Source organism: Actinia tenebrosa, unplaced genomic scaffold, assembly GCF_029948245.1.
Source record: "Actinia tenebrosa isolate PJP-AT-01 unplaced genomic scaffold, QUT_ActTen_1.0 PGA_scaffold4__44_contigs__length_22323623, whole genome shotgun sequence".
NCBI lineage: Eukaryota > Metazoa > Cnidaria > Anthozoa > Actiniaria > Actiniidae > Actinia > Actinia tenebrosa.
In genome coordinates this window covers 15,154,189-15,177,172 of record NW_028292581.1, presented here as the reverse complement: position 1 = coordinate 15,177,172, position 22,984 = coordinate 15,154,189, and the positions used below count along the sequence as shown (strand labels likewise).

At 36.9% G+C, this 22,984-nt stretch overlaps 4 protein-coding genes and 1 non-coding gene across 5 annotated transcripts in view; 1 reads left to right on the top strand and 4 right to left on the bottom strand.

Moving 5' to 3' along the window:
* Positions 1 to 71: 71 nt before the first annotated feature.
* LOC116299992 (dopamine receptor 1-like) lies at positions 72 to 1,416 on the bottom strand. Its single transcript, XM_031708732.2, has one exon. The coding sequence runs from the start codon at positions 1,404 to 1,406 to the stop codon at positions 405 to 407; it is 1,002 nt and encodes a 333-aa protein (XP_031564592.1). The 5' UTR covers positions 1,407 to 1,416; the 3' UTR covers positions 72 to 404.
* A 1,964-nt stretch (positions 1,417 to 3,380) lies between these two features.
* On the bottom strand, positions 3,381 to 3,462 carry Trnal-uag (transfer RNA leucine (anticodon UAG)). The gene has a single exon. It is a non-coding gene; the product is annotated as a tRNA-Leu (tRNA).
* A 1,761-nt stretch (positions 3,463 to 5,223) lies between these two features.
* Positions 5,224 to 5,979, top strand: LOC116295389 (uncharacterized). Its single transcript, XM_031703183.2, has one exon. The coding sequence runs from the start codon at positions 5,224 to 5,226 to the stop codon at positions 5,977 to 5,979; it is 756 nt and encodes a 251-aa protein (XP_031559043.2).
* A 4,214-nt stretch (positions 5,980 to 10,193) lies between these two features.
* Positions 10,194 to 11,557, bottom strand: LOC148907212 (histamine H2 receptor-like). Its single transcript, XM_089037225.1, has one exon. It carries the CDS (start codon positions 11,491 to 11,493, stop codon positions 10,573 to 10,575), a length of 921 nt encoding a protein of 306 aa, XP_088893351.1. The 5' UTR covers positions 11,494 to 11,557; the 3' UTR covers positions 10,194 to 10,572.
* A 10,114-nt stretch (positions 11,558 to 21,671) lies between these two features.
* The window catches only part of LOC116287234 (scavenger receptor cysteine-rich domain-containing protein DMBT1-like), a 29,064-nt gene continuing 27,751 nt past the window's right edge, over positions 21,672 to 22,984 (bottom strand). Inside the window, exon 34 of the mRNA XM_089036587.1 lies at positions 21,672 to 22,703. Within this exon, the coding sequence (XP_088892713.1) occupies positions 22,586 to 22,703 (118 nt within the window). The 3' untranslated portion in view covers positions 21,672 to 22,585. The remainder of the gene's footprint in view (positions 22,704 to 22,984) is intronic.

Here is a 22,984-nt window from a genome sequence, read left to right as displayed (position 1 = left end):
CTACTATTGGAAGTCAAATATTTGTTTAGTTAAAGTAAAAAGAAATTATTACATCTTAATTTTAGGTCCAATGAATTTTATAATGGGAATCAATTAAGAAGCAATTTAATAAAGCTAAAAGTTTGTACTGAGGCTGACTTCAATCAATGCCGCTTGCAGCTTCTCTTCAACCCCAAAGAACTTGTAATGAAGTTTTACTGCAGCGTTGCCTCAATCATTCCAAGGAAAATAAAGGTATTTTTGCGCGCAAAAGTGACGCCAATTACCCCAATCATTCAAACGCCTAAATGATTTCCCATTTCATATAACCGATCATTGTCATCTTAGTGTGTTGCTAAAGGTCTAAACAAATAACGTTCAGTTTTTGTCCCTTAGATATTTAAATATTTCTTTCTTCTAAAGCCTTATTGTAGTTCAATATGAGCAGCAGCAGCCGGCTGCGAGATTGAGGGAGGAGAAGTACGTTTACAAAATACTCTTTTCATCTCTCTACGAAAGTCTTCCTTAAAGAGTCCGTACACAAAAACGTTGATGGCAGAATTGGCATGAATCAGGAAATATGAAGTTCTGCTGAATGTTTTGTTGAATATTGGAGTGCTAAGTAGATATTTTAGCCATGCACGCGTAATGTGGACTACGTTTGAGAGGACAAAAAAACCAATGACTTCCCCAAGCACAAGGATTTTCGATCTTTTACTCGTTTGATATTTTTCAGGATTTTCTGTAACGACGTAGTTATGTTGCACTTGTCTCATCTGCATTTTCATTTGTGCTTTTTGCCGACGAACAAAGTATAAGATGTGCAAATACGCAGTGGGTAAACATAGGCAAGGAACAGTTTCAAAACAAAGTAAAAACAAAATGAAGTTCTTTTCTACTTCAGTATTTTCAACATAGAGATTTATTAACAGACGTATGTGGGGAATGAAAAATGCTACAATCCAGGCAACCAGTGACGTCTTGATCAAGTTGGTCTTTCTTTTCCAGCACAGATACTTCATAGGATGCACAATGTAGAGGTATCGATCCAAAGTTAAAGCACTAAGATTCAAAGTCGAGGCATAAAGAAGAAAGTCGTGAGTAGCATCAATGAAAAGCTTTGTTTTTCCGAAATACAAATAACCTATAGCTAAACGTAAAGGGAAAACTATTGCGGCGACAAGAAAATCAGCCACTGCCAGGGAAAGAACAAACCAGTTCTGCTTTGTACGAAGAGAAGCACGTGTAAGGATAAGTAGAATGACCAGCATATTACCAAGCACCGTTATCAAAGCAATTACTCCGTCCACCCAACCAGCTCGCCAGGAGAAGTCCTCTTTATTGATTTTTCTATCGGAAACATTCGATGTATTCTCGGCCATTTTAATCCGTCTTTCTGCTATTAAGAGCGATTCAAAATACACCATCTGTTTTGCTTATACTAGTGAATATATTCATACTGAACGACAAAATGAGGGCGATCCTATTGTATTCGAATTTGAGTGTAAGACGATATTATAAAATGTCGATCCCCTGCTGTTTCATATAGAACATTTTCTGTCACAGACATAACCAGCTTGTAAAACGTAGTAATTAAAACAGGTATATTTGTATTGATGAAGTTAAAATGAGTCGGTTCATTTTAGAGTGCAGTTAAAACAATTTCGTTTAGTTTCTAATGCTTCGTAAATCGAACAAGATCATGAACTCTCTAGTTAAGGGCCCGTGCAAACGAGTGCAAAAACACCCAGCATTATTGGCAGTTGTTGGGTGACGTTGGCGATTGTGTTCAAACGGTCCCAACTAGTTGCCACTTGTTGGGCATTACAATGACAATGCAAAGGATTCTGGGAAACAATATACCCACAATACCTTACAAACCCACTTTTTGTTTATCCGACATTTTGCTTGAACTTATCATATGGCCGTACAACGAGAAAAAACAAAAATACATATTAGTTATGGTTCTAAATGAAGTCCTTAGAGAAAACAGTAACTCGAAAGCTTGTCGTGAAAAAGAATACATTTGTTATTGTATATTCCACATCAGCCATTGATTCGTCATGAATTTTTGGCTCTGACAGCATGACGAAAATGATGGCCTTTCCAGTTCAACTCGTGTGCTTTGCGTTTGTTTGTTTGTTTGAAATACCCATGATTACGGCGTGCGTCAGCGAACTTTGGTGTACGTGCTGTTCATACGAACGCAACATTGTTGGGCTACGCTTCGATGACTGCGAAACAAAACAAATGTAGGGACTTGTTGAATCAAAAGTTTGATGAGTTTCATCAAACTTCATCCAACAATGAAAATTAACGTCCAACAAGTCCCAAAAACACGCAACATAGGCCCAACAATGTTAGATTTTGTTGGCAAACCATGTTGCGTTTGTTTGCACGGGCTTTAAGAGCATTCATTCAACTGGAGTTTTAATTTATTAATTTTATCCTTCTTTTTCCACTTTCGGCTATGATTTCGTTACAATTTTTTCCTTTGTCATCTGTCGCTCCTGAACACCACAGGTAGCCCAAGCTTTGTTTCTGTGGTGTTCTGTTATAAGGAAATGTATGGGGATTCATCAAAGATTTCAATAAAATCATCTAAATGTGAAATAAAGCCTCGAAATTTTACCCGATCATTGAGAAATAACACTTCTTTCGCTCTGCGTGGTTGTTTTTTGAAATTAGCCCGTTTTAAGTTTTTTTTCCCCACCAGTAAATTCTTACTGGTGGGGGAAAACGGGCTAATTTCAAAAAATAACCACGCAGAGCGAAAGAAGTGTTATTTCTCAATGATCGGGTAAAATTTCGAGGCTTTATTTCACATTTAGATGATTTTATTGAAATTTTTAATGAATCTCCATACATTTCCTTATAACAGGACATCACAGAAACCAAGCTTGGGCTACCTGTGTGAACACCACCAAGAAATACCCCCATCCTCCCCTCCACCCACACATTTAAAAATACTCGCAGCTTACAGCATTTTTCTGGCTGACTGGCTATAATCGGTAGACGGCTGCTACAAATTATAGTCAAAAAGAGAATTCACAATTTTCAAATACTGCTGCAACACGGCTTACCGAAGACCTGAAAAATATTGCGACATGTTACAGTTGGAATTGTCTTCTCATCAACCCTGACAGGACTAAGCTACTGCTTCTTAAAACGTGCACCAGCTTTCAAGTTTCTGTTATCGGAAAATAAATTTGGCCTGTGAACTCTGCGAAGGTTTTCGGAGTCATTATGGACTCTGCCTTGAGCTTTGACGAGCGAGGTCAATTATATAATTATCACATGTCTTTCATGCCATAACAAAAGTAAGCTAAATGAACGGAAGTTATATCAAAGGTACCACATGCAGAATACTGTTGAACTGAAGCAAAAGAAACAAACTAAAATGGCAGCGGTGGGATTCGAACCCACGCCTCTTTCGAGACTGGTGCCTAAAACCAGCGCCTTAGACCACTCGGCCACGCTACCTTGAATTAGAGGACAGGTCGGAAAAGTTTTTTTTCTTTTTCTTAATAAGTCAGAGTGGGAAAAGAATGAATAACAATGAAAATAACAAGGTGTAGTTCAATGAATATTCTCAAAATTGATGAAGAGATTTTATAAAGAGATAAAGATAAGTCAGGAAAGGAAATCAATTTTTGCATAATAGGTCAAAGAGTGGGAAAAGAAAGAATAACGATGCAAAAGAAATATGAAATAGAAAAATATGTTGCTACAAAAAACAAGACGTTAGAGGAAAAATGGTGTTTTAATATATAAATGTTGTAATAGTAGAAAATGTAGTAATGGAAATGTAATTATGTAAAAATGTAATAAATAAATAAATAGAAGAAGAAGAAGAAGAAGAAGAAGAAGAAAAAGAAGAAAAAGGAATAACGATAAAAATTACGCCTCGTGGATCCACACTACTTTGACAATGTGATGACGGAATTTATCGTCAATAAGAGGACAGACACATAAAAAACTGATGTCTATTTGTTTTTTACAATAACAAAAACGATAAAAACTTCTCATTTTTAGCGATCAAAACAACCATTTTATAATGACACCTGGTATTGCTATAGGAAACAGAGAAATAAATGTACTACTCTCATTAGAGAGGCAAAAAAAGCTTATTTCCATGGTGCTTTTAAGGAAAATGAAGGAAATCCGAAAGGTCTTTGGAAACATTTGAAATCTCTCAATGGTAGTGATGTGAAGGAAAACATCAATAGATTGCACATTGATGGTTCAGACATTACTGATCCACTTGACATTGCCGAATGTTTTAATTCATACTTCTCGAACATTGCTAGTAAGTTTGATGTTAGTGCTAAATCAGTTGATGCTCAAATTTTTGCTTCGGGTGATTTTTATCAATCTCTTAATACTCATATTAATGAGCTTAATCCTCTAGGTGATAAATTTGAGATTCCACTTATTGACGAAGGCACCGTCTTTAAGGAGCTAAGAACTTTGCCATTGAATAAATCCACTGGCTTAGACGGACTGAGTGCCCGTTTACTTAAAATCAGTGCTCCTGTTATTACACCTGAAGTAACAAAAATTTTCAACGCCTCAATAAGAAATGGAGTTTTTCCTGAGTCTTGGAAACTTGCACGTGTCACACCTATTTATAAAGATGGAGATAGGAAGGATCCTAATAATTATCGTCCTATCTCGGTTCTTCCTATTCTTTCCAAGGTGTTAGAAAAACATGTTCATTCTTCACTCTATGAATTCATGACTGACCATAACTTGCTTTGTGTTAATCAATCAGGCTTTCGCAGAGGCCATTCCTGTGAGACAGCCCTAATCAAAATTGTCGACGTTCTACTTATGAATATTGACAAAGGTCTGCTTAGTGGCTTAGTAGCCATTGATTTTCGTAAGGCATTCGATCTTATTGATCATGATGTTTTACTAACTAAGCTCCAACTCTATTGTCGCAGTGATTCAGCCATTGCCTGGTTTAAATCTTATTTGGAAAATCGTCGACAGTCTGTTATGATCGCAAAACGTTTATCCTCTCCTAAATCAGTATCTCATGGTGTTCCTCAAGGTTCTGTTTTAGGGCCTTTGCTTTTTATAATATTTGTAAATGATCTATCTTTAATTACTAAAGAATCTACACTTGACATGTATGCTGATGATACAACTCAAACTGTGTCAGGGAAAACTCTTGAAGAAGTTGAATCTAAGTTGGCCGATGAATTTAAACCTATTCAATCCTAGGCGTCACGGAACAAAATGATTCTTAACACCTCTAAAACAAAAGTCATGCTTGTTGGTAGCTCTCGTAAACTATCTACTCTTGAACGTGACATTTCAATCGAAGTAGGTAACACAAAGTTACAAACAACTGATTCAGTTAAACTGCTTGGTGTCCAAATTGATCGATCGCTAACATGGGACTCTCAAATTGATAGTATTGAGCATAGAGTTTCACAACGTATTGGCTTACTTAAAAGGAATAAGAGGTATATACCTCATCCGGAGAGAATTTTGTTTTACAATACACTTATTAAGCCACTTATCGAGTATTGTGCCCCTGTTTGGGGAGGTTGTTCCAAGGAGGGTAAATATCGCCTTCTTAGATTGCAGAAAAGAGCAGCTAGAACAATATTTGATGCAGCACGTGATGCACCTTCTGTCCCTATGTTTAACAAACTTGGTTGGATTCCTATTAATGAATTGTGCAATTACTTGACCGGTGCTCTAATGTTTAAGATCTTAAATGGGATTACTCCTAGTTATCTACTCAATTACATTAAACCCATGAAAAATGTTCACAAATTTGAAACTCGCTTTTCTAAGTACAACGTTAAGGTACCGAAAATATCATTGACTACAGCTGGAGGCCGCTCATTCAGTTTTAGAGCGTCTACTTTATGGAATTCCTTGTCTGTAGAATTGAAAACTGCATCTTCTATAAATAATTTTAAATCTAAATACTTATCGAGTATTCTTTTAAACCAGGAATCAATGGACCACTTTAAGATTTAGTTAGTTTTATTGGATATAAGTATATTTTTATTATTTATTTATAATTATTTAATCATATTCTAGTTAATATAAACTAAGTCCAGGGCTTGCGCCGGTGTGGTTGAAGACAGGGAGACCTGGCGCGACACAGAGCGATCTGGCGTGACGAGTCGCGCCAGGTCTCTCTGTTCGCGTGGCCTGGCCCCCACATAGGTGCGAGTCTTCGACTTGGTCTATAATATATAATATATTATTCTTAGTACTTTTTTATATTTAACAAATTTACGATGGTTTAGCGTGGTATGTCCTCTTATTTACCACGATATGACGTCAAAAGTTGGTCAAAATGTTATGGACTCACGAGGCGTAAGCCGAGTGGGTCCATAACTAATTTTGACCAACGTTTAGCGTCATATCGTGGTAAATAAGAGGACATACCAAGCTAAACCATCGTAAATTTGTTTTTTACTACAAAACTCACAAAACTCTAGGAAATAGACTGCACGAAATCTTGCATGACGCCATTTGTTGGTATGGCCTCTTATTTACGACGTTTTTTAACCAATCAGCGCGCGAGAAAATTTACAATTGTGGTAAAAATGTATATTTATATTTTCATGTAACTATTTATATTAAGTCTTTTGAGGGCCACAAGTTTGTAAGCTTTTGCTTTTGGGTGTTACCCTCTTTAAATAAAGTATATTATTATTATTATTATTATTATTATTATTATTATTAACCAACGGAAAGAGCGCGCTCGTTAACGTCAGCTTTATCTGTCTGTCCTCTTATTGATGATACAAAATAAAAAATCAGCGCGAGAGAAATTTGTAAGTTATTGTAAAAAGGAAGTTGGACTAGTTCAATAAATGCATAGGCATAATCTACAGACCAATAGAAAATAAAAGCAATTCTTTTCATAATAATCTAACATGAACAGTAATATGGTACGTTCCATTATGTAATTCAGCAAAACAAAATTGAGATCACGAAATAATACATATAAAAAACAAAGCCAAATGAAACAAAAACAAATAACAAAGCAAAAAAATAATGAAAACTAGTTTTAATTCCTTTTTCTTATCTTTTTTATTTTTTATTTTGCATTAACTCCAATATAAGACTTTATCTTTATTACATTCAATGGCTGTGACAGAGAAAGTCATTTATTTATCTGCATTGAATGGACATTTAAGCGTTTGACATTGAAATTGGGATCCAATATGGACAACTCTGTCATTCACTAGGTATTTTCAAATATAGTGCTACGCGTGCCTGTCTAAAATATCTACCTAGCACTCCCATAATCAACAATACAATGAACCGCAGAACGGCAATTTAAACGATTAATGGGAAATCCTGCCATCAACGGTTTTGCGTACAGACTTTTTAAGGAAGACTTCCGCAGAGAGTTGAAGAAAGAGTATTTCGTAAAAAAAACGTCTGCTCCCCAAATCCGTGGCCGTCTGCTGATGTTCATATCGAACTACGATAAGACTTATACAAGAATTATGTAAAGAATTTAGAGACAATATTGAACTACAATAAGATTTTACAAGAAAGATGTAAAGAATTTAGGGACAATAGTACATACACTTAGCATAACTATTTTTTAATACTGAAGAGAGCTGGTTCAGTTAATCGATGTGACAGACCCAAGCATATTCTCTAAAATACCCTATCAGTTATTGTTTAAAGGCAAATATTAGTTTTATGATAGCAAAAAGAGACATTACTTTGTACTTAAGGTTCAATACAAATGTTTATCTGTTCAAATTAACCAAAAAAAGCAATTTCATAAAACTAAAACAAGGTTCATTTTTTTGTATGTAATTAGACTGACTTTACATTAAATGCACTGCTATTACGCTGATCAATGTTTCCTTTAACTTGTCTGAAATAATGTTGCGGGGTGTACATATTGAACGGAAAATTGACAAGTGAAATTTGAGAAGACGTTTTGCTGCAATGTCAACTCAATTTTTAAGAGAAGTGAAAAAGAGCTGCTTTTTTCGCAACTGGCCATTGCAGCAACCACAGACCCATGGTTTACGTTGCCGCATTTTTTTCCCAATGTTAAGACTATGTGTCAATGCCTTGAGAATAAGATTTTGCACTCCAAGTTTGCTCTACATTAAGAGGAAATTTCTTTTCAATAATGAGCAATGATGGCCACAAGCGCCAAAAACTAGACTTTCGTATGGGTTTTGATCCCAATTTTCTTCTCAAACCTTTTTTAAACAGTTAGAAACTGATGTACTATAATAAAATGCCTGTTTGAAGTGGTATTTTCAATTGTACAAAGATGTTTTGTGGCATTTGTGTTAGAATGTTGCTTTGTCAGGCGCTTTTATAGAAAATATATGGGAAATTAGCAAAATGAAGGCCTAAACCTCATTTTCGAATAAAAGTTTTGCTTTGGGTTAACACTTTGATTCCACTTTCATTGGTCATCTCCACTTCCAAACAACTTTCTGAATAACGAGATTTCAGCCTTGTACAACAGCCTTTCTTCAAGAAAATAGGTTTTGGCGCTCACTGCTTGAATACGAAAAGAATTCTCTCTTAAAGTATATCGACTCCAACTCTTACGCTCTTATCATAAGACAGTGAACTCATCCCATGGCCATTGAAAAGGGGGAGGATGCAGCACTTGCAGCCGATTTAGGAAAAACATAATATGTATATTTAGGCACTGCCTAAAAGCGAAGCTCCCCATGCGCAAGTCACAGAGAGCCCAAGTTGAATGAATCTGAACGGTAAAAATGAGATAGGGAAAAATATCTTTCATTTTTTTTTTATTCGAGATGAAGATAATGTCTCCCATAATAAGCCATGCAGTGAAATCGAATCGAAATGCACTACATAGTTTCCTTTGCTCGAGTGATACTCTCACACTTAGGAATTTTGTACTTTTCATCAGCATCCCAGGGGCTATAGTTTTGTTCATTGAAGATTCTTCGACAAACTTTTCCATGGCCGACAATTTTAAGCTTTGAACGCCTGGTTAATTTTAAGTAAAAAACGAGAGATAACTACAGATAATCCAATACAATAACCGGTTTTGTGAAATTTACCTTGGATGTCTTTCATTCAAATCGAAATTTTGGAGATTCCCGAATTTTTTTAGGACAAATCGAGACTATAAAACAGACTTGAAAATTGGTTAAATTGGTCCGCCTCTTTTTAATTCTCAATGCCTTGCCATATAATAAAAATCTTATTAACCTTGTTTGCTCGGTCCGTACCGTAACTTTTTTCACTTCTTCCACTTTGCTTGAGCCATAATGCAGTGGGAAAAACTCGGTCCATAACTTACGGTACGGACATCGCACTCGACAAATAAGAGTTATTTACGTCTTTTACATAACGATGTTTGGTTTTCCATAAGAATCTTTATGTTTTTATATAAATGCTTTGGTAGCATCAGAGGGAACATTGGCTGGAGATCATTAACTAACTAAACTTGTGAAATGAAGGGCCTGAGCGTAAATATATATTTAGGTATATACTGCCTAAAAGCGGAGCTCCTGATACGCAAGTCACCGAAAGCCCAATTTGAATGAATCTGAAAGGTGAATAGTACATGATCCATCCTGCTTACTCATCAGCATTAAGATATGGGAAAATCACCCCGGTCCTCGCCACCTTGTAACTTGCTTAGTCGGCTTATCTAACATCCTACCTACCCCATACCACTATATTAACCCACCTCCCAACCTTGATTTGTTCTCGACAAACGCCATTACCCCAACCTCATTAGTAAGCAACACCAATATCCGCCCTTATACCAATTTAACACCCACTCTTACATCCCTACACATGTTTAAAGGTAGTGAGAGAGCTGATCCCTGAGCACCGCGTTTTGAGCTGCACTCATCCCTTCCGGGCTTGGATTACCGTCAGCTCTAATCCATTTCATTTTTTGTGACTCTCTCCCCAATAAACAAACAGGGTTGAGATTGAATTCCAACTAAAACAGAGAAATGGGTTGTACCCAAGCCCAAGGAAGATGACCAACAACAGCTCGCTAATCCGGGATCAAGGGTACGCCCTGTAGGACAAAACGCTTGAGTGGTCATTTCACTGCACCTAGAGAAACAAGGACAAACGGGCAAAATAAACTTTAATACTCTTCAAGTATTACATTTCATTTTATAGTATTATTTTCAACAAATCCCAACGATAGCATTCTTCTTAAATATCGTTTTTAGCATTTGGATAACTAAGGCAGAAACGGGCAATATGTCCCTCATTGTTACAAATTAAGCACTCTATGGCCTCTATTGCTACTGTGCTCGAAGGAAGACCTCATTGTTAGCCCAACGTTTTCTTAAAAAAGCTTTTTAATCACTTAAACTCAGCCTGGTTCCTCGTCTTACCCGACCAGTAATCCAGTAATAAGAACTCCAAATTGTTAACAGTCGAGCTGTCCAAATAGATAATTTTGCAACCCAACCCGACCATTATACTTCAGCATTGCTAAATTCTTTGCCCGACCTATAAGGCTATTTAATAGAATGACAAAATCTCCACCTATGAGCAATAAGCACTTCCTAACCAAACCTATCGGGCTATTGATATTGCACAATCTCTACCCGACCTATCGGGCTATCAGATTGAGGGAGCAGAAGTACGTTTACAAAATACTCTTTTCATCTCTCTGCGGAAGTCTTCCTTAAAAAGTCCGTACACAAAGACGTTGATGGCAGAGTTGGCATGGATCAGGAAATACGAAGTTCTGCTGAATGTTTTGTTGAGTATTGGAGTGCTAAGTAGATATTTTAGCCATGCACGCGTAATGTGGACTATGTTTGAGAGGACAAAAAAAACAATGACTCCCCCAAGCACAAGGATTTTCGATCTTTTACTCGTTTGATATTTTTCAGGATTTTCTGTAACGACGTAGTTATGTCGCACTTGTCTCATCTGCATTTTCATTTGTGCTTTTTGCCGACGAACAAAGTATAAGATGTGCAAATACGCAGTGGGTAAACATAGGCAAGGAATAGTTTCAAAACAAAGTACAAACAAAATGAAGTTCTTTTCTACTTCAGTATTTTCAACATAGAGATTTATTAACAGACCCGAGAGAGGAATGAAAAATGCTACAATCCAGGCAACCAGTGACGTCTTGATCAAATTGGTCTTTCTTTTCCAGCACATATACTTCATAGGATACACAATGTAGAGGTATCGATCCAAAGTTAAAACACAAAGATTCAAAGTCGAGGCATAAAGAAGAAAGTCGTGAGTAGTACCAATAAAAATCTTTATTTTTCCGAAATTCGAATAACCTATAACTAAACGTAAAGGGAAAAGTATTGCGGCGACAAGAAAATCAGCCACTGCCAGAGAAAGAACAAACCAGTTCTGCTTCGTACGAAGAGAGGCACGTGTAAGGATAAGTAGAATGACCAGCATATTACCAAGCACCGTTATCAAAGCAATGACTCCGTCCACCCAACCAGCTCGCCAGGAGAAGTCCTCTTTATTGATTTTGCTATCGGAAACATTCGATGTATTCTCGGCCATTTTACTCCGTCTTTCTGCTATAAGAGCGATTCAAAATACAACATCTGTTTTGCTTACTAGTGAATATATTTCAGGTGTTTATTAAATTTAGTGAATATATTCGTACTGAATGACAAAATTAGGGTGACCCTATTGTATTCGAATTTGAGTGTAAGACGATATTATAAATGTCGATTCCTTGCTGGTTCATATAGAACATTTTCTGTCACAGACATAACCAGCTTGTTAAATGTGGTAATTAAAACAGGTATATTTGTATTGATGAAGTTAAAATGAGTCGGTTCATTTTAGAGTGCAGTTAAAACAGTTTTGTTTATTTTCTAATGCTCCTTAGATGGAACAGGACATGATCTCTCTTCTTAAAGGCCCGTGCAAACGAGTGCAAAAACACTCAGTATTGTTGTCAGTTGTTGGATGTCGTTGGCGATTGTGTTCAAACGGTCCCAACAAAATCCTACTTGTTGGGCATCACGATGGCAATGCCAAGGATTCTGGGATACAATATAATCATTATATCTTACAAACCTACGTTTTGTTTAACCGCCATTTTGCTTGAACTTATCATGGCTGCCTTTATGAGAGAAAAAACGAAAATGCATATTAGTTATGGTTCTAAATGAAGTCCTTAGCGAAAACAGTAATTAAAAAGTTTGTCGTGGAAAATCTAGAATATGGTTGTTTTTGTATCTTCCACTGCACATCAGCCAATGATTTGTCTTAAATTTTTGAGTCTATGACAACAGGACTAAGAGACTGCCTTTTTTAAGAGATCTTATAAAGAGATAAAGATAAGTGGGAAAAGAAAGAATAACCATGAGAAAGAAAGTTCGACTAGTTCAATAAATGCACTCAAAACTGATAATTCTTGTATTAGGAACATAGGCATGATCTACAGACCAATAGAAAATAAAAGCAATTCTTTTAACTATAATCTAAGGCCCGTCCACACTACGCCGGATAAATTTGAATCCGCGACTTTCGCACCGAAACCGAAAAAAAAAAATTTCCGTCCAAACATGAAAACGGATCAAATGCTTCGCGTCCACACTAGTCCGATCAGAGGCAGCAAAAACGCTTCATTGCACATCTGAAATTAAGACCGCGGTGAAATTTTAGCCTTCCCGCCATGTTCCCATGACAATCATGACGTCATCGTATTCGAAATATTCGGGTACGAAATGTTCTCCGTCCACCCTAATACGGCTAGCCGGCGTTTTCAAATTGTTCCACTCTGGAGACCGTATTCGAAAAAATTCGCCCGGACTAGTGTGGAAGGTAGGTCTAACCGAGTAAATAAAAATTCGGATTCAAATTTATCCGGCATAGTGTGGACGAGGCCTAACATTTCAATTATGTAATTTAGCAAAAGAAAATTGAGCTCACAAAATAATATATATAAATAACAAAACCAAATGAAACAAAAACAAATATCAAAACAAAAAAATAATGACCACTAGTTTTACACTGTAATTTATTTTTCTTATTTTTTTTACTTTGTTATTTTGCATTAACTCCAATATAAGACTTAATCTTTATTACATTCAACAGCTGTGACAGAAAAAGTACTTTATTTAACTGCAGGGAATAGAAATTTTTGCGTTTGACATTGAAATTGGAATCCAATATGGACAATTTTGTCATGGGCCACTAGATATTTTCAAACACAGTCAGCACTACGCGTGCCTGTCTAAAATATCTACTTAGCACTCCCATAATCGACAATACATTGAACAGAACGGAAATTTACCTGATTCATGCCAACACTGCCAGACTTTTTAAGAAAGACTTCCGCAGAGAGGTGAAAAGAGTATTTTGTAAACGTACTTCTGCTCTCTCAACCCCGCGGCCGGCTGCTGCTATTCATATTGAACTATGATAAGGCTTATGCAAGAAACATGTAAAGATTTTCGGGACAATATTACATACACTAGCATAACTGTATTTTTTTAAATGAGAAAGCAGGTTCAGTTAATCGATATGACAGACACAAGCATATTCTCTAAAATACCCTATCAGTCTGTTGTTTAAAGCCAAATATTAGTTTTATGATAGCAAAAAGAGACATTACCTTGTAGTTTAGGTTCAATACAAATGTTTATCTGTTCAAATTCACCAAAAAAAAGCAATTTCATGAAACTAAAAGAAGGCTCAAATTTTTTGTATGTAATTAGACTGACTTTACATTAAAGGCGTTGTTATTACACTGATCAATATTTCCTTTGAATTGTCTGAAGTATTGTTGCGGGGTTTACATATTGAACGGAAAATTGACAAGTGAAATTTGAGAAGACGTTTTGCTGCAATGTCAACTCAATTTTTAAGAGAAGTGAAAAAGGGCTGTTTTTTTCGCAGCTGGCCATTACAGCAACAATAGACCCATGGTTTACGTTGCCGCATTTTTTTCCAGTGTTAAGAATACGAGTCAATGCCTTGAGAATAAGATTTGAACTCCAAGTTTGCTCTACACATTAAAGAATATCAACTCCAATCCAACTCTTACACTCTTATCATACGACATTGAACTCATCCCATGGCCACTAAAAAGGGGGAGGATATATATTTAGGCACTGCGTAAAAGCGGAGTTCCCGATATGCAAATTACAGGGAGAACCATTTGAATGAATCTGAAAGGTACAAATAAGTTCGGGGGAAAAAATCTTCAATTGTTTTTTTTTCCGAGATGAAGATAGTGTCTCCCATAATAAAAACCATGCAGTAAAATCGAATCAAAATGCACAAGGAACTTTTATGTTTTTATATATACTGTAATTTTACCGCAATGAAAATAACAAAATTAATGCTTTGGTAGCATCAGAGAAAACATTGGCTGGATGTCATTAACCAACTAAACTTGTGAAATGAAGGCCCTGAACGTTAAAACCAAATGTGTCATCAGTTAAAAAATAATTTTCTTATCCTAATTCTTCATTTAAATGTTTTTATTCCTTACATAAAAGCCTTAATTTCTTTTCGAGAAGCTTGAAAACTTAAGCTTTCTAGATTTTGAGATGCAATTTTACCAGTTTTCATCGGTTTTCATGTGTGAGAAAGATACGGAAATCACGAACGACAAAAGTAAAAGAAAAGAAAAAAATGTATTCTTACATTAATATGGTGGGAATCGAACCCACGTCCACTATTTTTAAATAACGTGATTTAAATTCCAAAATACAAAAGGGAAAAATTAGTGCCTTCATGCCATACCCCGAGACATCCGCTGGGTCATCGTATGGACTTCGGACATGACGGCGATTAAGTCCCTCTGCCCTTGGGTGTACGGATTACGCAGGTTTGTGTTCTAGCCGAAGCATCAGGGGAGAGACTAGCCGGCCCCCAGACCATATCTACAGCTAATCCCTTGCACTCTGCCACGCACTGGCACGTTGATTTGAAGTGGAAAATAATCTAGTCTCTCTGGTTCTTTGTTTTCACGGCTATTGTTGTGCTAATTTCCTGAAATCGTGGCCCAGTGGAAAAAACCTGCGCTTCCAAGACACTGAGTCAAGCACGTTTGAGGAAGATATAGTAGTAGGATGGGTGACCTGAAATTTATAGTTACCAAACTTTGTTTGTTTTTTTTTTTTGTTATTTTTTTTGTTAACAATCTTTATTTCCTTTGCTTCATATCTTATATTTCCTTTTTTAATTAATTCGGCTTTCTCACGCAATTCCATTTTGATTTCATTTTTTATAGAAAGAGCTTGTTGAGACCCCTGTGAAGAATAAGGAAGCCGAAAGGCGCCACGAGAGATCACAGAATCAACAATATACCTAATCCACTGTTTTCCCATTTCAGACCACGTGTCATTCCCTAGAGTATTATTTCTTTGTTTAACGGTTGCACATAGGAAGACACATCGATATGGATTAAACTTAAACAAAGAATCTTATTCTCAAGAGAGTGACACGTGGTCTGAAATGTGCAAAACATTACGTCCAAATGGATTCGTCCATTAATGAACCACAACCCAAGGCTCCTTCAGAAGAACCTTAAAGTCAAATGCATAATCATACTAGCTGAAAAGCTCAATAAATGGCGAATATTTGGTATAATTTTACAAGCCATTTTTAATTTATTTAAATATTAAAATATTCAAATAAATTATCTATAGGTTTGCAGATAGGACCCCGCAATAACAGGTGAAAGAAGCTGCTTTTTCTTGAACGAAAAACATACGATAGTTGATTAAACCAGCGCGTTAGACCACTCGGCCGCGCTACCCTCATTAGTAAATAAATTAATAGCCAGGAATTTTATCTGCGCAGGTGTTTCTCAAAACGGGCTTTTAATGCCGCGCTGTGGCACGCGGGAAACTTAACAAAACAGTAAAAGCGGCCGGCTACGTGCGACTGTTCAGATCTCCGACCGAAAAAGTTTTTATGAATAGGTATATATTCAGTATAAGAGTTGTAAAAGTTGAACTGGAACCAACTATACAGTGCTCAGTTTTAAATGGCTTAAAAACTTACTAAATGTTCTCACTGAATAAATTAGCACAGAGCAGTATAAATTAACTCAACGCACATGACTTATTGCACGGCGTCGTTTTGAGCTTCAGCCCGGAACGCTAAGGCAACACAGACCGAGCTAGGGAAGTTCATGGTGATCAAGGCAAAGTTTGCACTATATATGGTTTACGTTGTACTAGAATGCATTCCTTTCGTAAGTTGGCTAGAGAAACATTTCACTTCACTCACAAGTACTCGTGAAGATTCCGGGCCTGAGTTAATTAACCGAGAACAGAGGCAATAAGCCATATATTTTATTTATCACTTGAGAATGTTTTCTATGAATGATGAATTGAACTGAATTGCTCATTATAAATGCGAAGTCAACATACACTTTTTAACCGGGCGAAGGCGAAGTGAATATCGGGGAATATTTACCGAGACGCGAGTCTTCGAGCGGCGAGGTAAATATTCTAGCATATACCGACTTTTAGGCCATACTTCGTTCCCTTTTTAGTATCGATAGAAATGGCATTTAATTTCTTTTCTTCAATTTCCTCATCGGAAATCGTAGCAAAAATATTGCCGGCAGATGCCATTTTGTTGCCGAATCAATATTCCGAGATTCAGAGGTGAATATCGTACAATATTCACCTCCAATTAACCAATGAGCACGCGCGTTCTTAGGAAGTACACAAGTTGGTATATGCTAACTAATTATATATTGACCTCGCATTTATAATAAGAGTTATAACGAAAATAAAGTCTTTTGAATAATAAAGAAAACCGTGTCAATTGGTAAATAAGCCATGTTTAAAGAGTTTTGGGCCTGGAACTCAGGGAGTTCGGCAGTGCATGAAAGTTTTGTAATCTTTAAAGAGTTTCTTTCAAAGTCATTGACATGGCTCAGGGAGCCGGGATTATGAACTTAATAGACGCGCTATGTTGACAAGTGCTCATGAAGTTCTAGTCTTTCCCATGTTCTTTTCGCTCCCGCCTACTTTATTCGTTGACTTGGAGGGGCCTGCTCAGTTCCTCAATTCTGGACCAAATTCAGAGCTCGAGTCAACGAAGGGGTGGGTCCCCTAGTTTTTTAGATACAGTTCGATAGGAAAGGGGGCTCCACCCATTCGTTGAACCTTTGAATCCCCTAGAATTGTTTGCTAAATGGAATAAACGGGAAACTAAAGAACATAGCCTGATTCTACCTCACCAATCGATCACGTGAGATTGAGCACGTGACCAATAAACCACAACAAAACCTGGAAAGCACATTCAAGAAAAAGAATTTGCAGGCTATCCAAAGGACAGAGCGATATGCATAGTCTCTGCTCTAGATGAATATATTAAAAGAACAAAGGAATTAAGGGGTCAGGAAAAGGCACTGTTTATCAGCTTTTCAAAACCATATCATGTGGTATCCAAGTCCACCATTTCAAGATGGATAAAATCTACACTAAAAGATGCTGGTATAGATATGAACATCTTTACCCCACACAGTACTCGAGCTGCAGCAACAAGCAAAGTTAAGAATACTGTTGCCTTAGAAACCATTTTAAAAACCGCAGCATGGAGTAATGACTCTATATTTAGAAAGTTTTACAGCAAGTCAATCCACAACACTGGAGAATTTGGCTTAAACATTCTGAAGAAGTCAAGTGCAAGTTGACTGCATTTAAAAAAAAAAAAAAAAAAAAAAAAAAAAAAAGAAATTTGCAAATATGAATTGTTTATACAGTATATATATATATAAGTACTGGCTCAATGAGTTTTGCCATGGTTGAGTTAACATAAACTTGGTTGCAAAATAAACACAACAAATTTGAATGTAAATTTGTTTTTAATTATTTTCTAGGCTCCTGTACAGGGCTTTAAACATCTCACGTGATCCCGGAGTATCGATTGGTGAGGTAGAATTAAAAATTAAACGAGACTTACCTGGAAGTTGAAGTTTGATTGAAATTCTACCGATCCAATAGAGATACGTAGGGATTACGTGAGATTGAGCAGTGACCAATAAACCACATGTTTTAAAACAAGGCGAGTGAACAGGTTGAATGAAAGTTTAGGGAGGGCATAATAAAGGGAAGGGCACGTAATCCCTACGTATCTCTATTGGATCGGTAGAATTTCAATCAAACTCAACTTCCAGGTAAGTCTCGTTTAATTTTTAATTTTTGAGCCTGATTTTTGAGTTTTGGATGTGGTATTTGAGTAATATTATCGGGAATTATGAGTATTGGATGTGGGAATTTGAGTGTTGAGATTTTGAGTATTGGATATGGGGGTTTGAGTATTGGATATGGGGGTTTGAGTTTTGGATATGGGGGATATGGGGTTTTTGAAAATAGGGTGTTAAGAGTATAGGCACTAGGCCATATACCATCTCGTCTGGATACCTCGATGATCTCACCCCATAATTAACTTCACTGCGACGTGATAATGGATTCAGTGAGGATACGCCTAATTGAAAGAACGTCGGGTTCAAAAAAAGGTTATATCATCAACGCTAAGACCGAAGGGGAGCATGGGAAGACAAACAATTATGCTAATTTCATGCGTATTGTAGTTTTCCCTTCTTGTGCACATTTTATGCGTCATGGCTTTGGCATGTTGTTAATCTAGGTCGACCGATTTTGCTCTACTGTGCATTTTTACATGTCTATATGCAAATATAATACACATTTCGGAGTACCCAAAATCCTCTTCGGTCTCAGCTTCGATGATATGACCTTCTCCAACCCGACTACGCTTTTTCAATAAGCCTGAAGCGAGATGACGTTTTACCCCCCGTCTCTAGACCATAATAGTTTTTAAAATTCTTTCATATTAAAAATTTTGATTCCTTAGAGAATACAGGAACAATACTCATAATTAAAGAACAAAAGCAGTGTGAAAAGGATTATGGTCTAGAGACGGGGGTAAAACGTCATCTCGCTTCAGGCTTAGTGTATATTGCTATTGAGAGATAATAATAACAAACCCTAAAGCCGAGAAGCACTGGGAACGAGTGTGTGTCTGGAACCCAGGAAACCCAGACAAATTAATAATAGCACACGAAACCAAACATTTTTTAGTGTTAAAAAATGTAGCGTTCAAGCCGCAACCCTGCGCCAATGTTTAATAATGTTCAAACCAAAACCGGCCTGAATTAATAAAAACTCTTAGGCCCAGTTTAGACGCCGTAATTCACATGAGCCGAACCTAATACAGGGTAATAAGGTCATATGAAGTACGGCGTCTGACCCAATTAAGTTCGACTGATTCAATTTTGGACCGACTAAGTCGTTCTTCACGGCTTGATCAGTCGTGAAGAACGACTGAAGATCGACTTCGGGTCAAACGCCTACCTCACATGGGCCGATACAAATGCATTAATTATGTTAATGCGTGTTTTGGCCTCGTTTTCATTAATCATCACTAAAGCGCATGCGCACTTTAGCATTCTTCAAAGATGGCGGATGATTTTCGATTTTTCTGAGAATGTAAAGGAATGTTCCCCTGGAAACCCTGAATGTTTTCTTAAACCGTTCATCTGAATAATTGTTCCAGACAATTTCAAACCAACCAAAATTACGTCCTAAGTGTTTACATGCTCTTTCACGTACGTCCGTTTCATTTCGCGAAAGCAGAAGAAGAGCAGAAACAAAACATACACGTAGCAGTGCCACCCTTCTTTTTTGCAAAAGTATGATGCTTTTTTCGATGGTAGCCCGTCTTCTTCTTGAATTAAAAATTTTTTTTATTAGCAATATCCGGCGAGCTGCCATGGCAGACGCCATTATGATGTGTTTGCCGCTGACCACTCAAACATGATTGTTTTTGGTACGACTGTAAATACTCGTAATAAGTTCGACGTTTGACTCAACCCAGTCGACCTAATTCCATAAGTCGATCCAAACTACAGTTAGGTTTGAATTACGGCGTCTGACCTGGGCCTTACAACCTCTAGTTCTTTCACTTGCGTTCTTAATGTTATGCATTAGCGTATGCAGTATGCAAATTCTCCTACTGTTTTGCTTAATCGTTTTGGACTTGTAGTTTTAGAAGAGAAGATGGTGATCACTTCAACTATGTCACTCTCCAACAGTTATTTAAACGTAGTATACTTGGGTTTGTACAAACAAAATATTTATGTTTATGCGCGATTCTATTGTTGAATTATGATTTTTGTGAACATGTGTTTTCGTGCTTTTTTATTGAGTGGACATGGCATTAGGGCTTCCAAAAACTACTAAGAATACTCTAGTCTTTTGGCAATAGCTGAGTTATATTGTACCTCATCTGTTAAAAAATGTCATCAAAAACTACAAAAGTATTTCCCAAATAAATACCACATATTCCCCAGTCGCTATATTGTTTTCTTTCATCTTATTATGACCTGCATGCCATTCCTAGAGCTAGGTCCTGTTTTCAAAGCCGAGTAAGAAATACTACAGAGACCCATGGCTAAAGATTGGACAGCTGTTTGGAACGTCAGTGGACCAAGTGAAGAGACTGATGCAGTCCAAAACTGAGTTCAACTGGATGAATTATCAACAATGGTTCACCCTTGCTCTTAGTTGACTAAGTCAACGTTAGATAAATATACTGTACTGTCAATATGGAATAAATCAATATGTGGTTATCCATTTTGGTACCCAAAGCCTTCAGCTATCAGGCGCCGTCCACACCATGCCGGATAAATTTGAATCCGAATTTATGCTTATTCGGTTAGGCCTACCGTCCACACTAGTACGGGCGAATCCGGAACAATTCTTCACCGAAAACGAATTTTTTCGAATACGGTCTCCAGAGTGGAACAATTTGAAAACGCCGGCTAGCCGTATTAGTGTGGACGGAGAACATTTCGTATCCGAATTTTTTCGAATACTATGACGTCATGATTGTCATGGGAACATGGCGGGAAGGCTAAAAATTCACCGCGGTCTCAATTTCAGCTTCGATGCACATGCTCAGATGTGCGATGAAGCGTTTTTGTCGCCTCTGATCGGACTAGTGCGGACGCGGAAAATTTTATCCGTTTTCATGTGTTTCGGTTTTGGTGTGAAAGTTGCGGATTCAAATTTATCCGGCATAGTGTGGACGGGGCCGCAAACGAAAAACCCAAGGTCCTGGTAATTTGACTAGTTTTATTTTCTTTGCATAATAATCATTTGTTTCCGGTTCGCTGATTTTACAATGCAGTTTATTTGATATTGTTTATACAATGTACATAATATATAATTAATCAAGGAAGCTAGAAGATATATGTAATCTATAAAACAAAGTAAAAGAATCAATTTGTGTCGGCTTTAGGAAAATTACAAATGTCCAACCTGGGGATCAAAACAAAACAATTCCCTGCTCTTGAAGAATGCAATTTTTTCAAATGCTAGAGACCGTTCATAATTATGTGGGGACGTATGGGAAGGGGGGGAGGGCGTTGTTATGTGGATTTATAGTTTAAAGGTAACATCGTTTTGGTAGCAAAACCTTTACAGACCTAATATGTTTTGCCTTTCCTACCCTACCCTTCAGAATTTCCAGTAGAATATAATCATTTTCTCTCCCCTGAATTTTCCACATAGCCCTTCCAACCCATCAATTATGAATGGTCCCTTAATGTATTTTATTGTTTTCTCGCCCAGGTAGGAATTTAGTATAGAAAGTCCAGAAGTTAATGCCTGTCAATCTCAGATACAGAAAAATGCCGAGTCTTATTACCTTAATAAAAAAAGTAATCAAAATTTGATTCTTTCTATCTTTATTTGCTTAGCTGTACCTCAAGGGCTGCTAAGTTGTTGGCCATCCAGCCTATCTATGGTTGAATCGATTCCACTGCGCATGCGATTTTATCCCGAATTTCTCACCATCTATTGTCTAAACCTTCTTTTGTTCTTAATTAAACAAAAGAAGGTTAGTTATTCGGGATAAAATCGCATGCGCAGTGGAATCGATTCTTAAACTATGAAAAGGCTTATAGTCCCCTTCACAGTTTTCCTGCGCCATCTTGAAAGGTAACCGTGCCTGTGCATCGACGCGAGGACAACGGTAACCTTGCAATGACTTGTAAACAATTGTCCAAGGTGTTAATGAAGGGTATCTATCAAGCACGGTTACCTTTCAAAATGACGAAGGGACTGACTGGGAAGACTAAGACTATTCTAATTGTTAAGTATAACATATACATAATTTTAGAATAGAAACATGTTTGTTTTATGTACAATATGATTTTTTGAATAGCTATAATTACAGAGTGACTGTATTCACCTGGTAGATCTACAATTTGGTTTACGAACAAATCTAAGCAGTTTAAAGTGATGAAGCAGGTTTTCCTTTAAAAGAACTTGGCTCTGGCGCGCTCAGGCGTAATGTTTTCCCATTTCAGGCCACGTGTCATTCCTTAGAGTATTTTTTCTTTGTTTAACGGTTGCGCTCGGTTTCAAATGAGGAGACATATCAATATGGATAAAACTTAAACAAAGAGTCTTATTCTCAAGAGAATGACACGTGATCTGAAATGGGCAAACATTACTCCCGAGCCAATGAGGTCTATTGCATTAATTTCTTCTCTAGTCTTTGAATGGCATTATTTCATGTAATGGGACCCCCTAGTAAAAGACTTGTCCTTGTAGGCAGCACTATAGGGTTATTCTACTCTTTAATACATATTCTGAAATGAATTGTAATCTCCATCGACTATTTCTTCGTTATCTTTGTGGGACTTCTTGTAGAACGTCTTCAGTTGATAAGCGATGGTCATTGGATGTTTTTTATACCTGACAAATGGAAGAGATGTCAAAATTAACAGGCAAGTTTCAAAACGTAAAGTTCAAAACAAACAAACAAACAAAAACAAAAACAAAAACAAAAAAAATCGCACGAAAAATCTATAAATATGAAACAAATGAAAAGTATAATAATAAAATGAAATAATAATATGGGATTTATAAGTGGTTCTCAGAGTGGCTCTTCATTCTTCCACTGCATACCAAATGCATTTGGCAATATGGGGGGAAAACGGAGAACCCGGAGAAAAGCCCTAGAGGCACACGAAAGA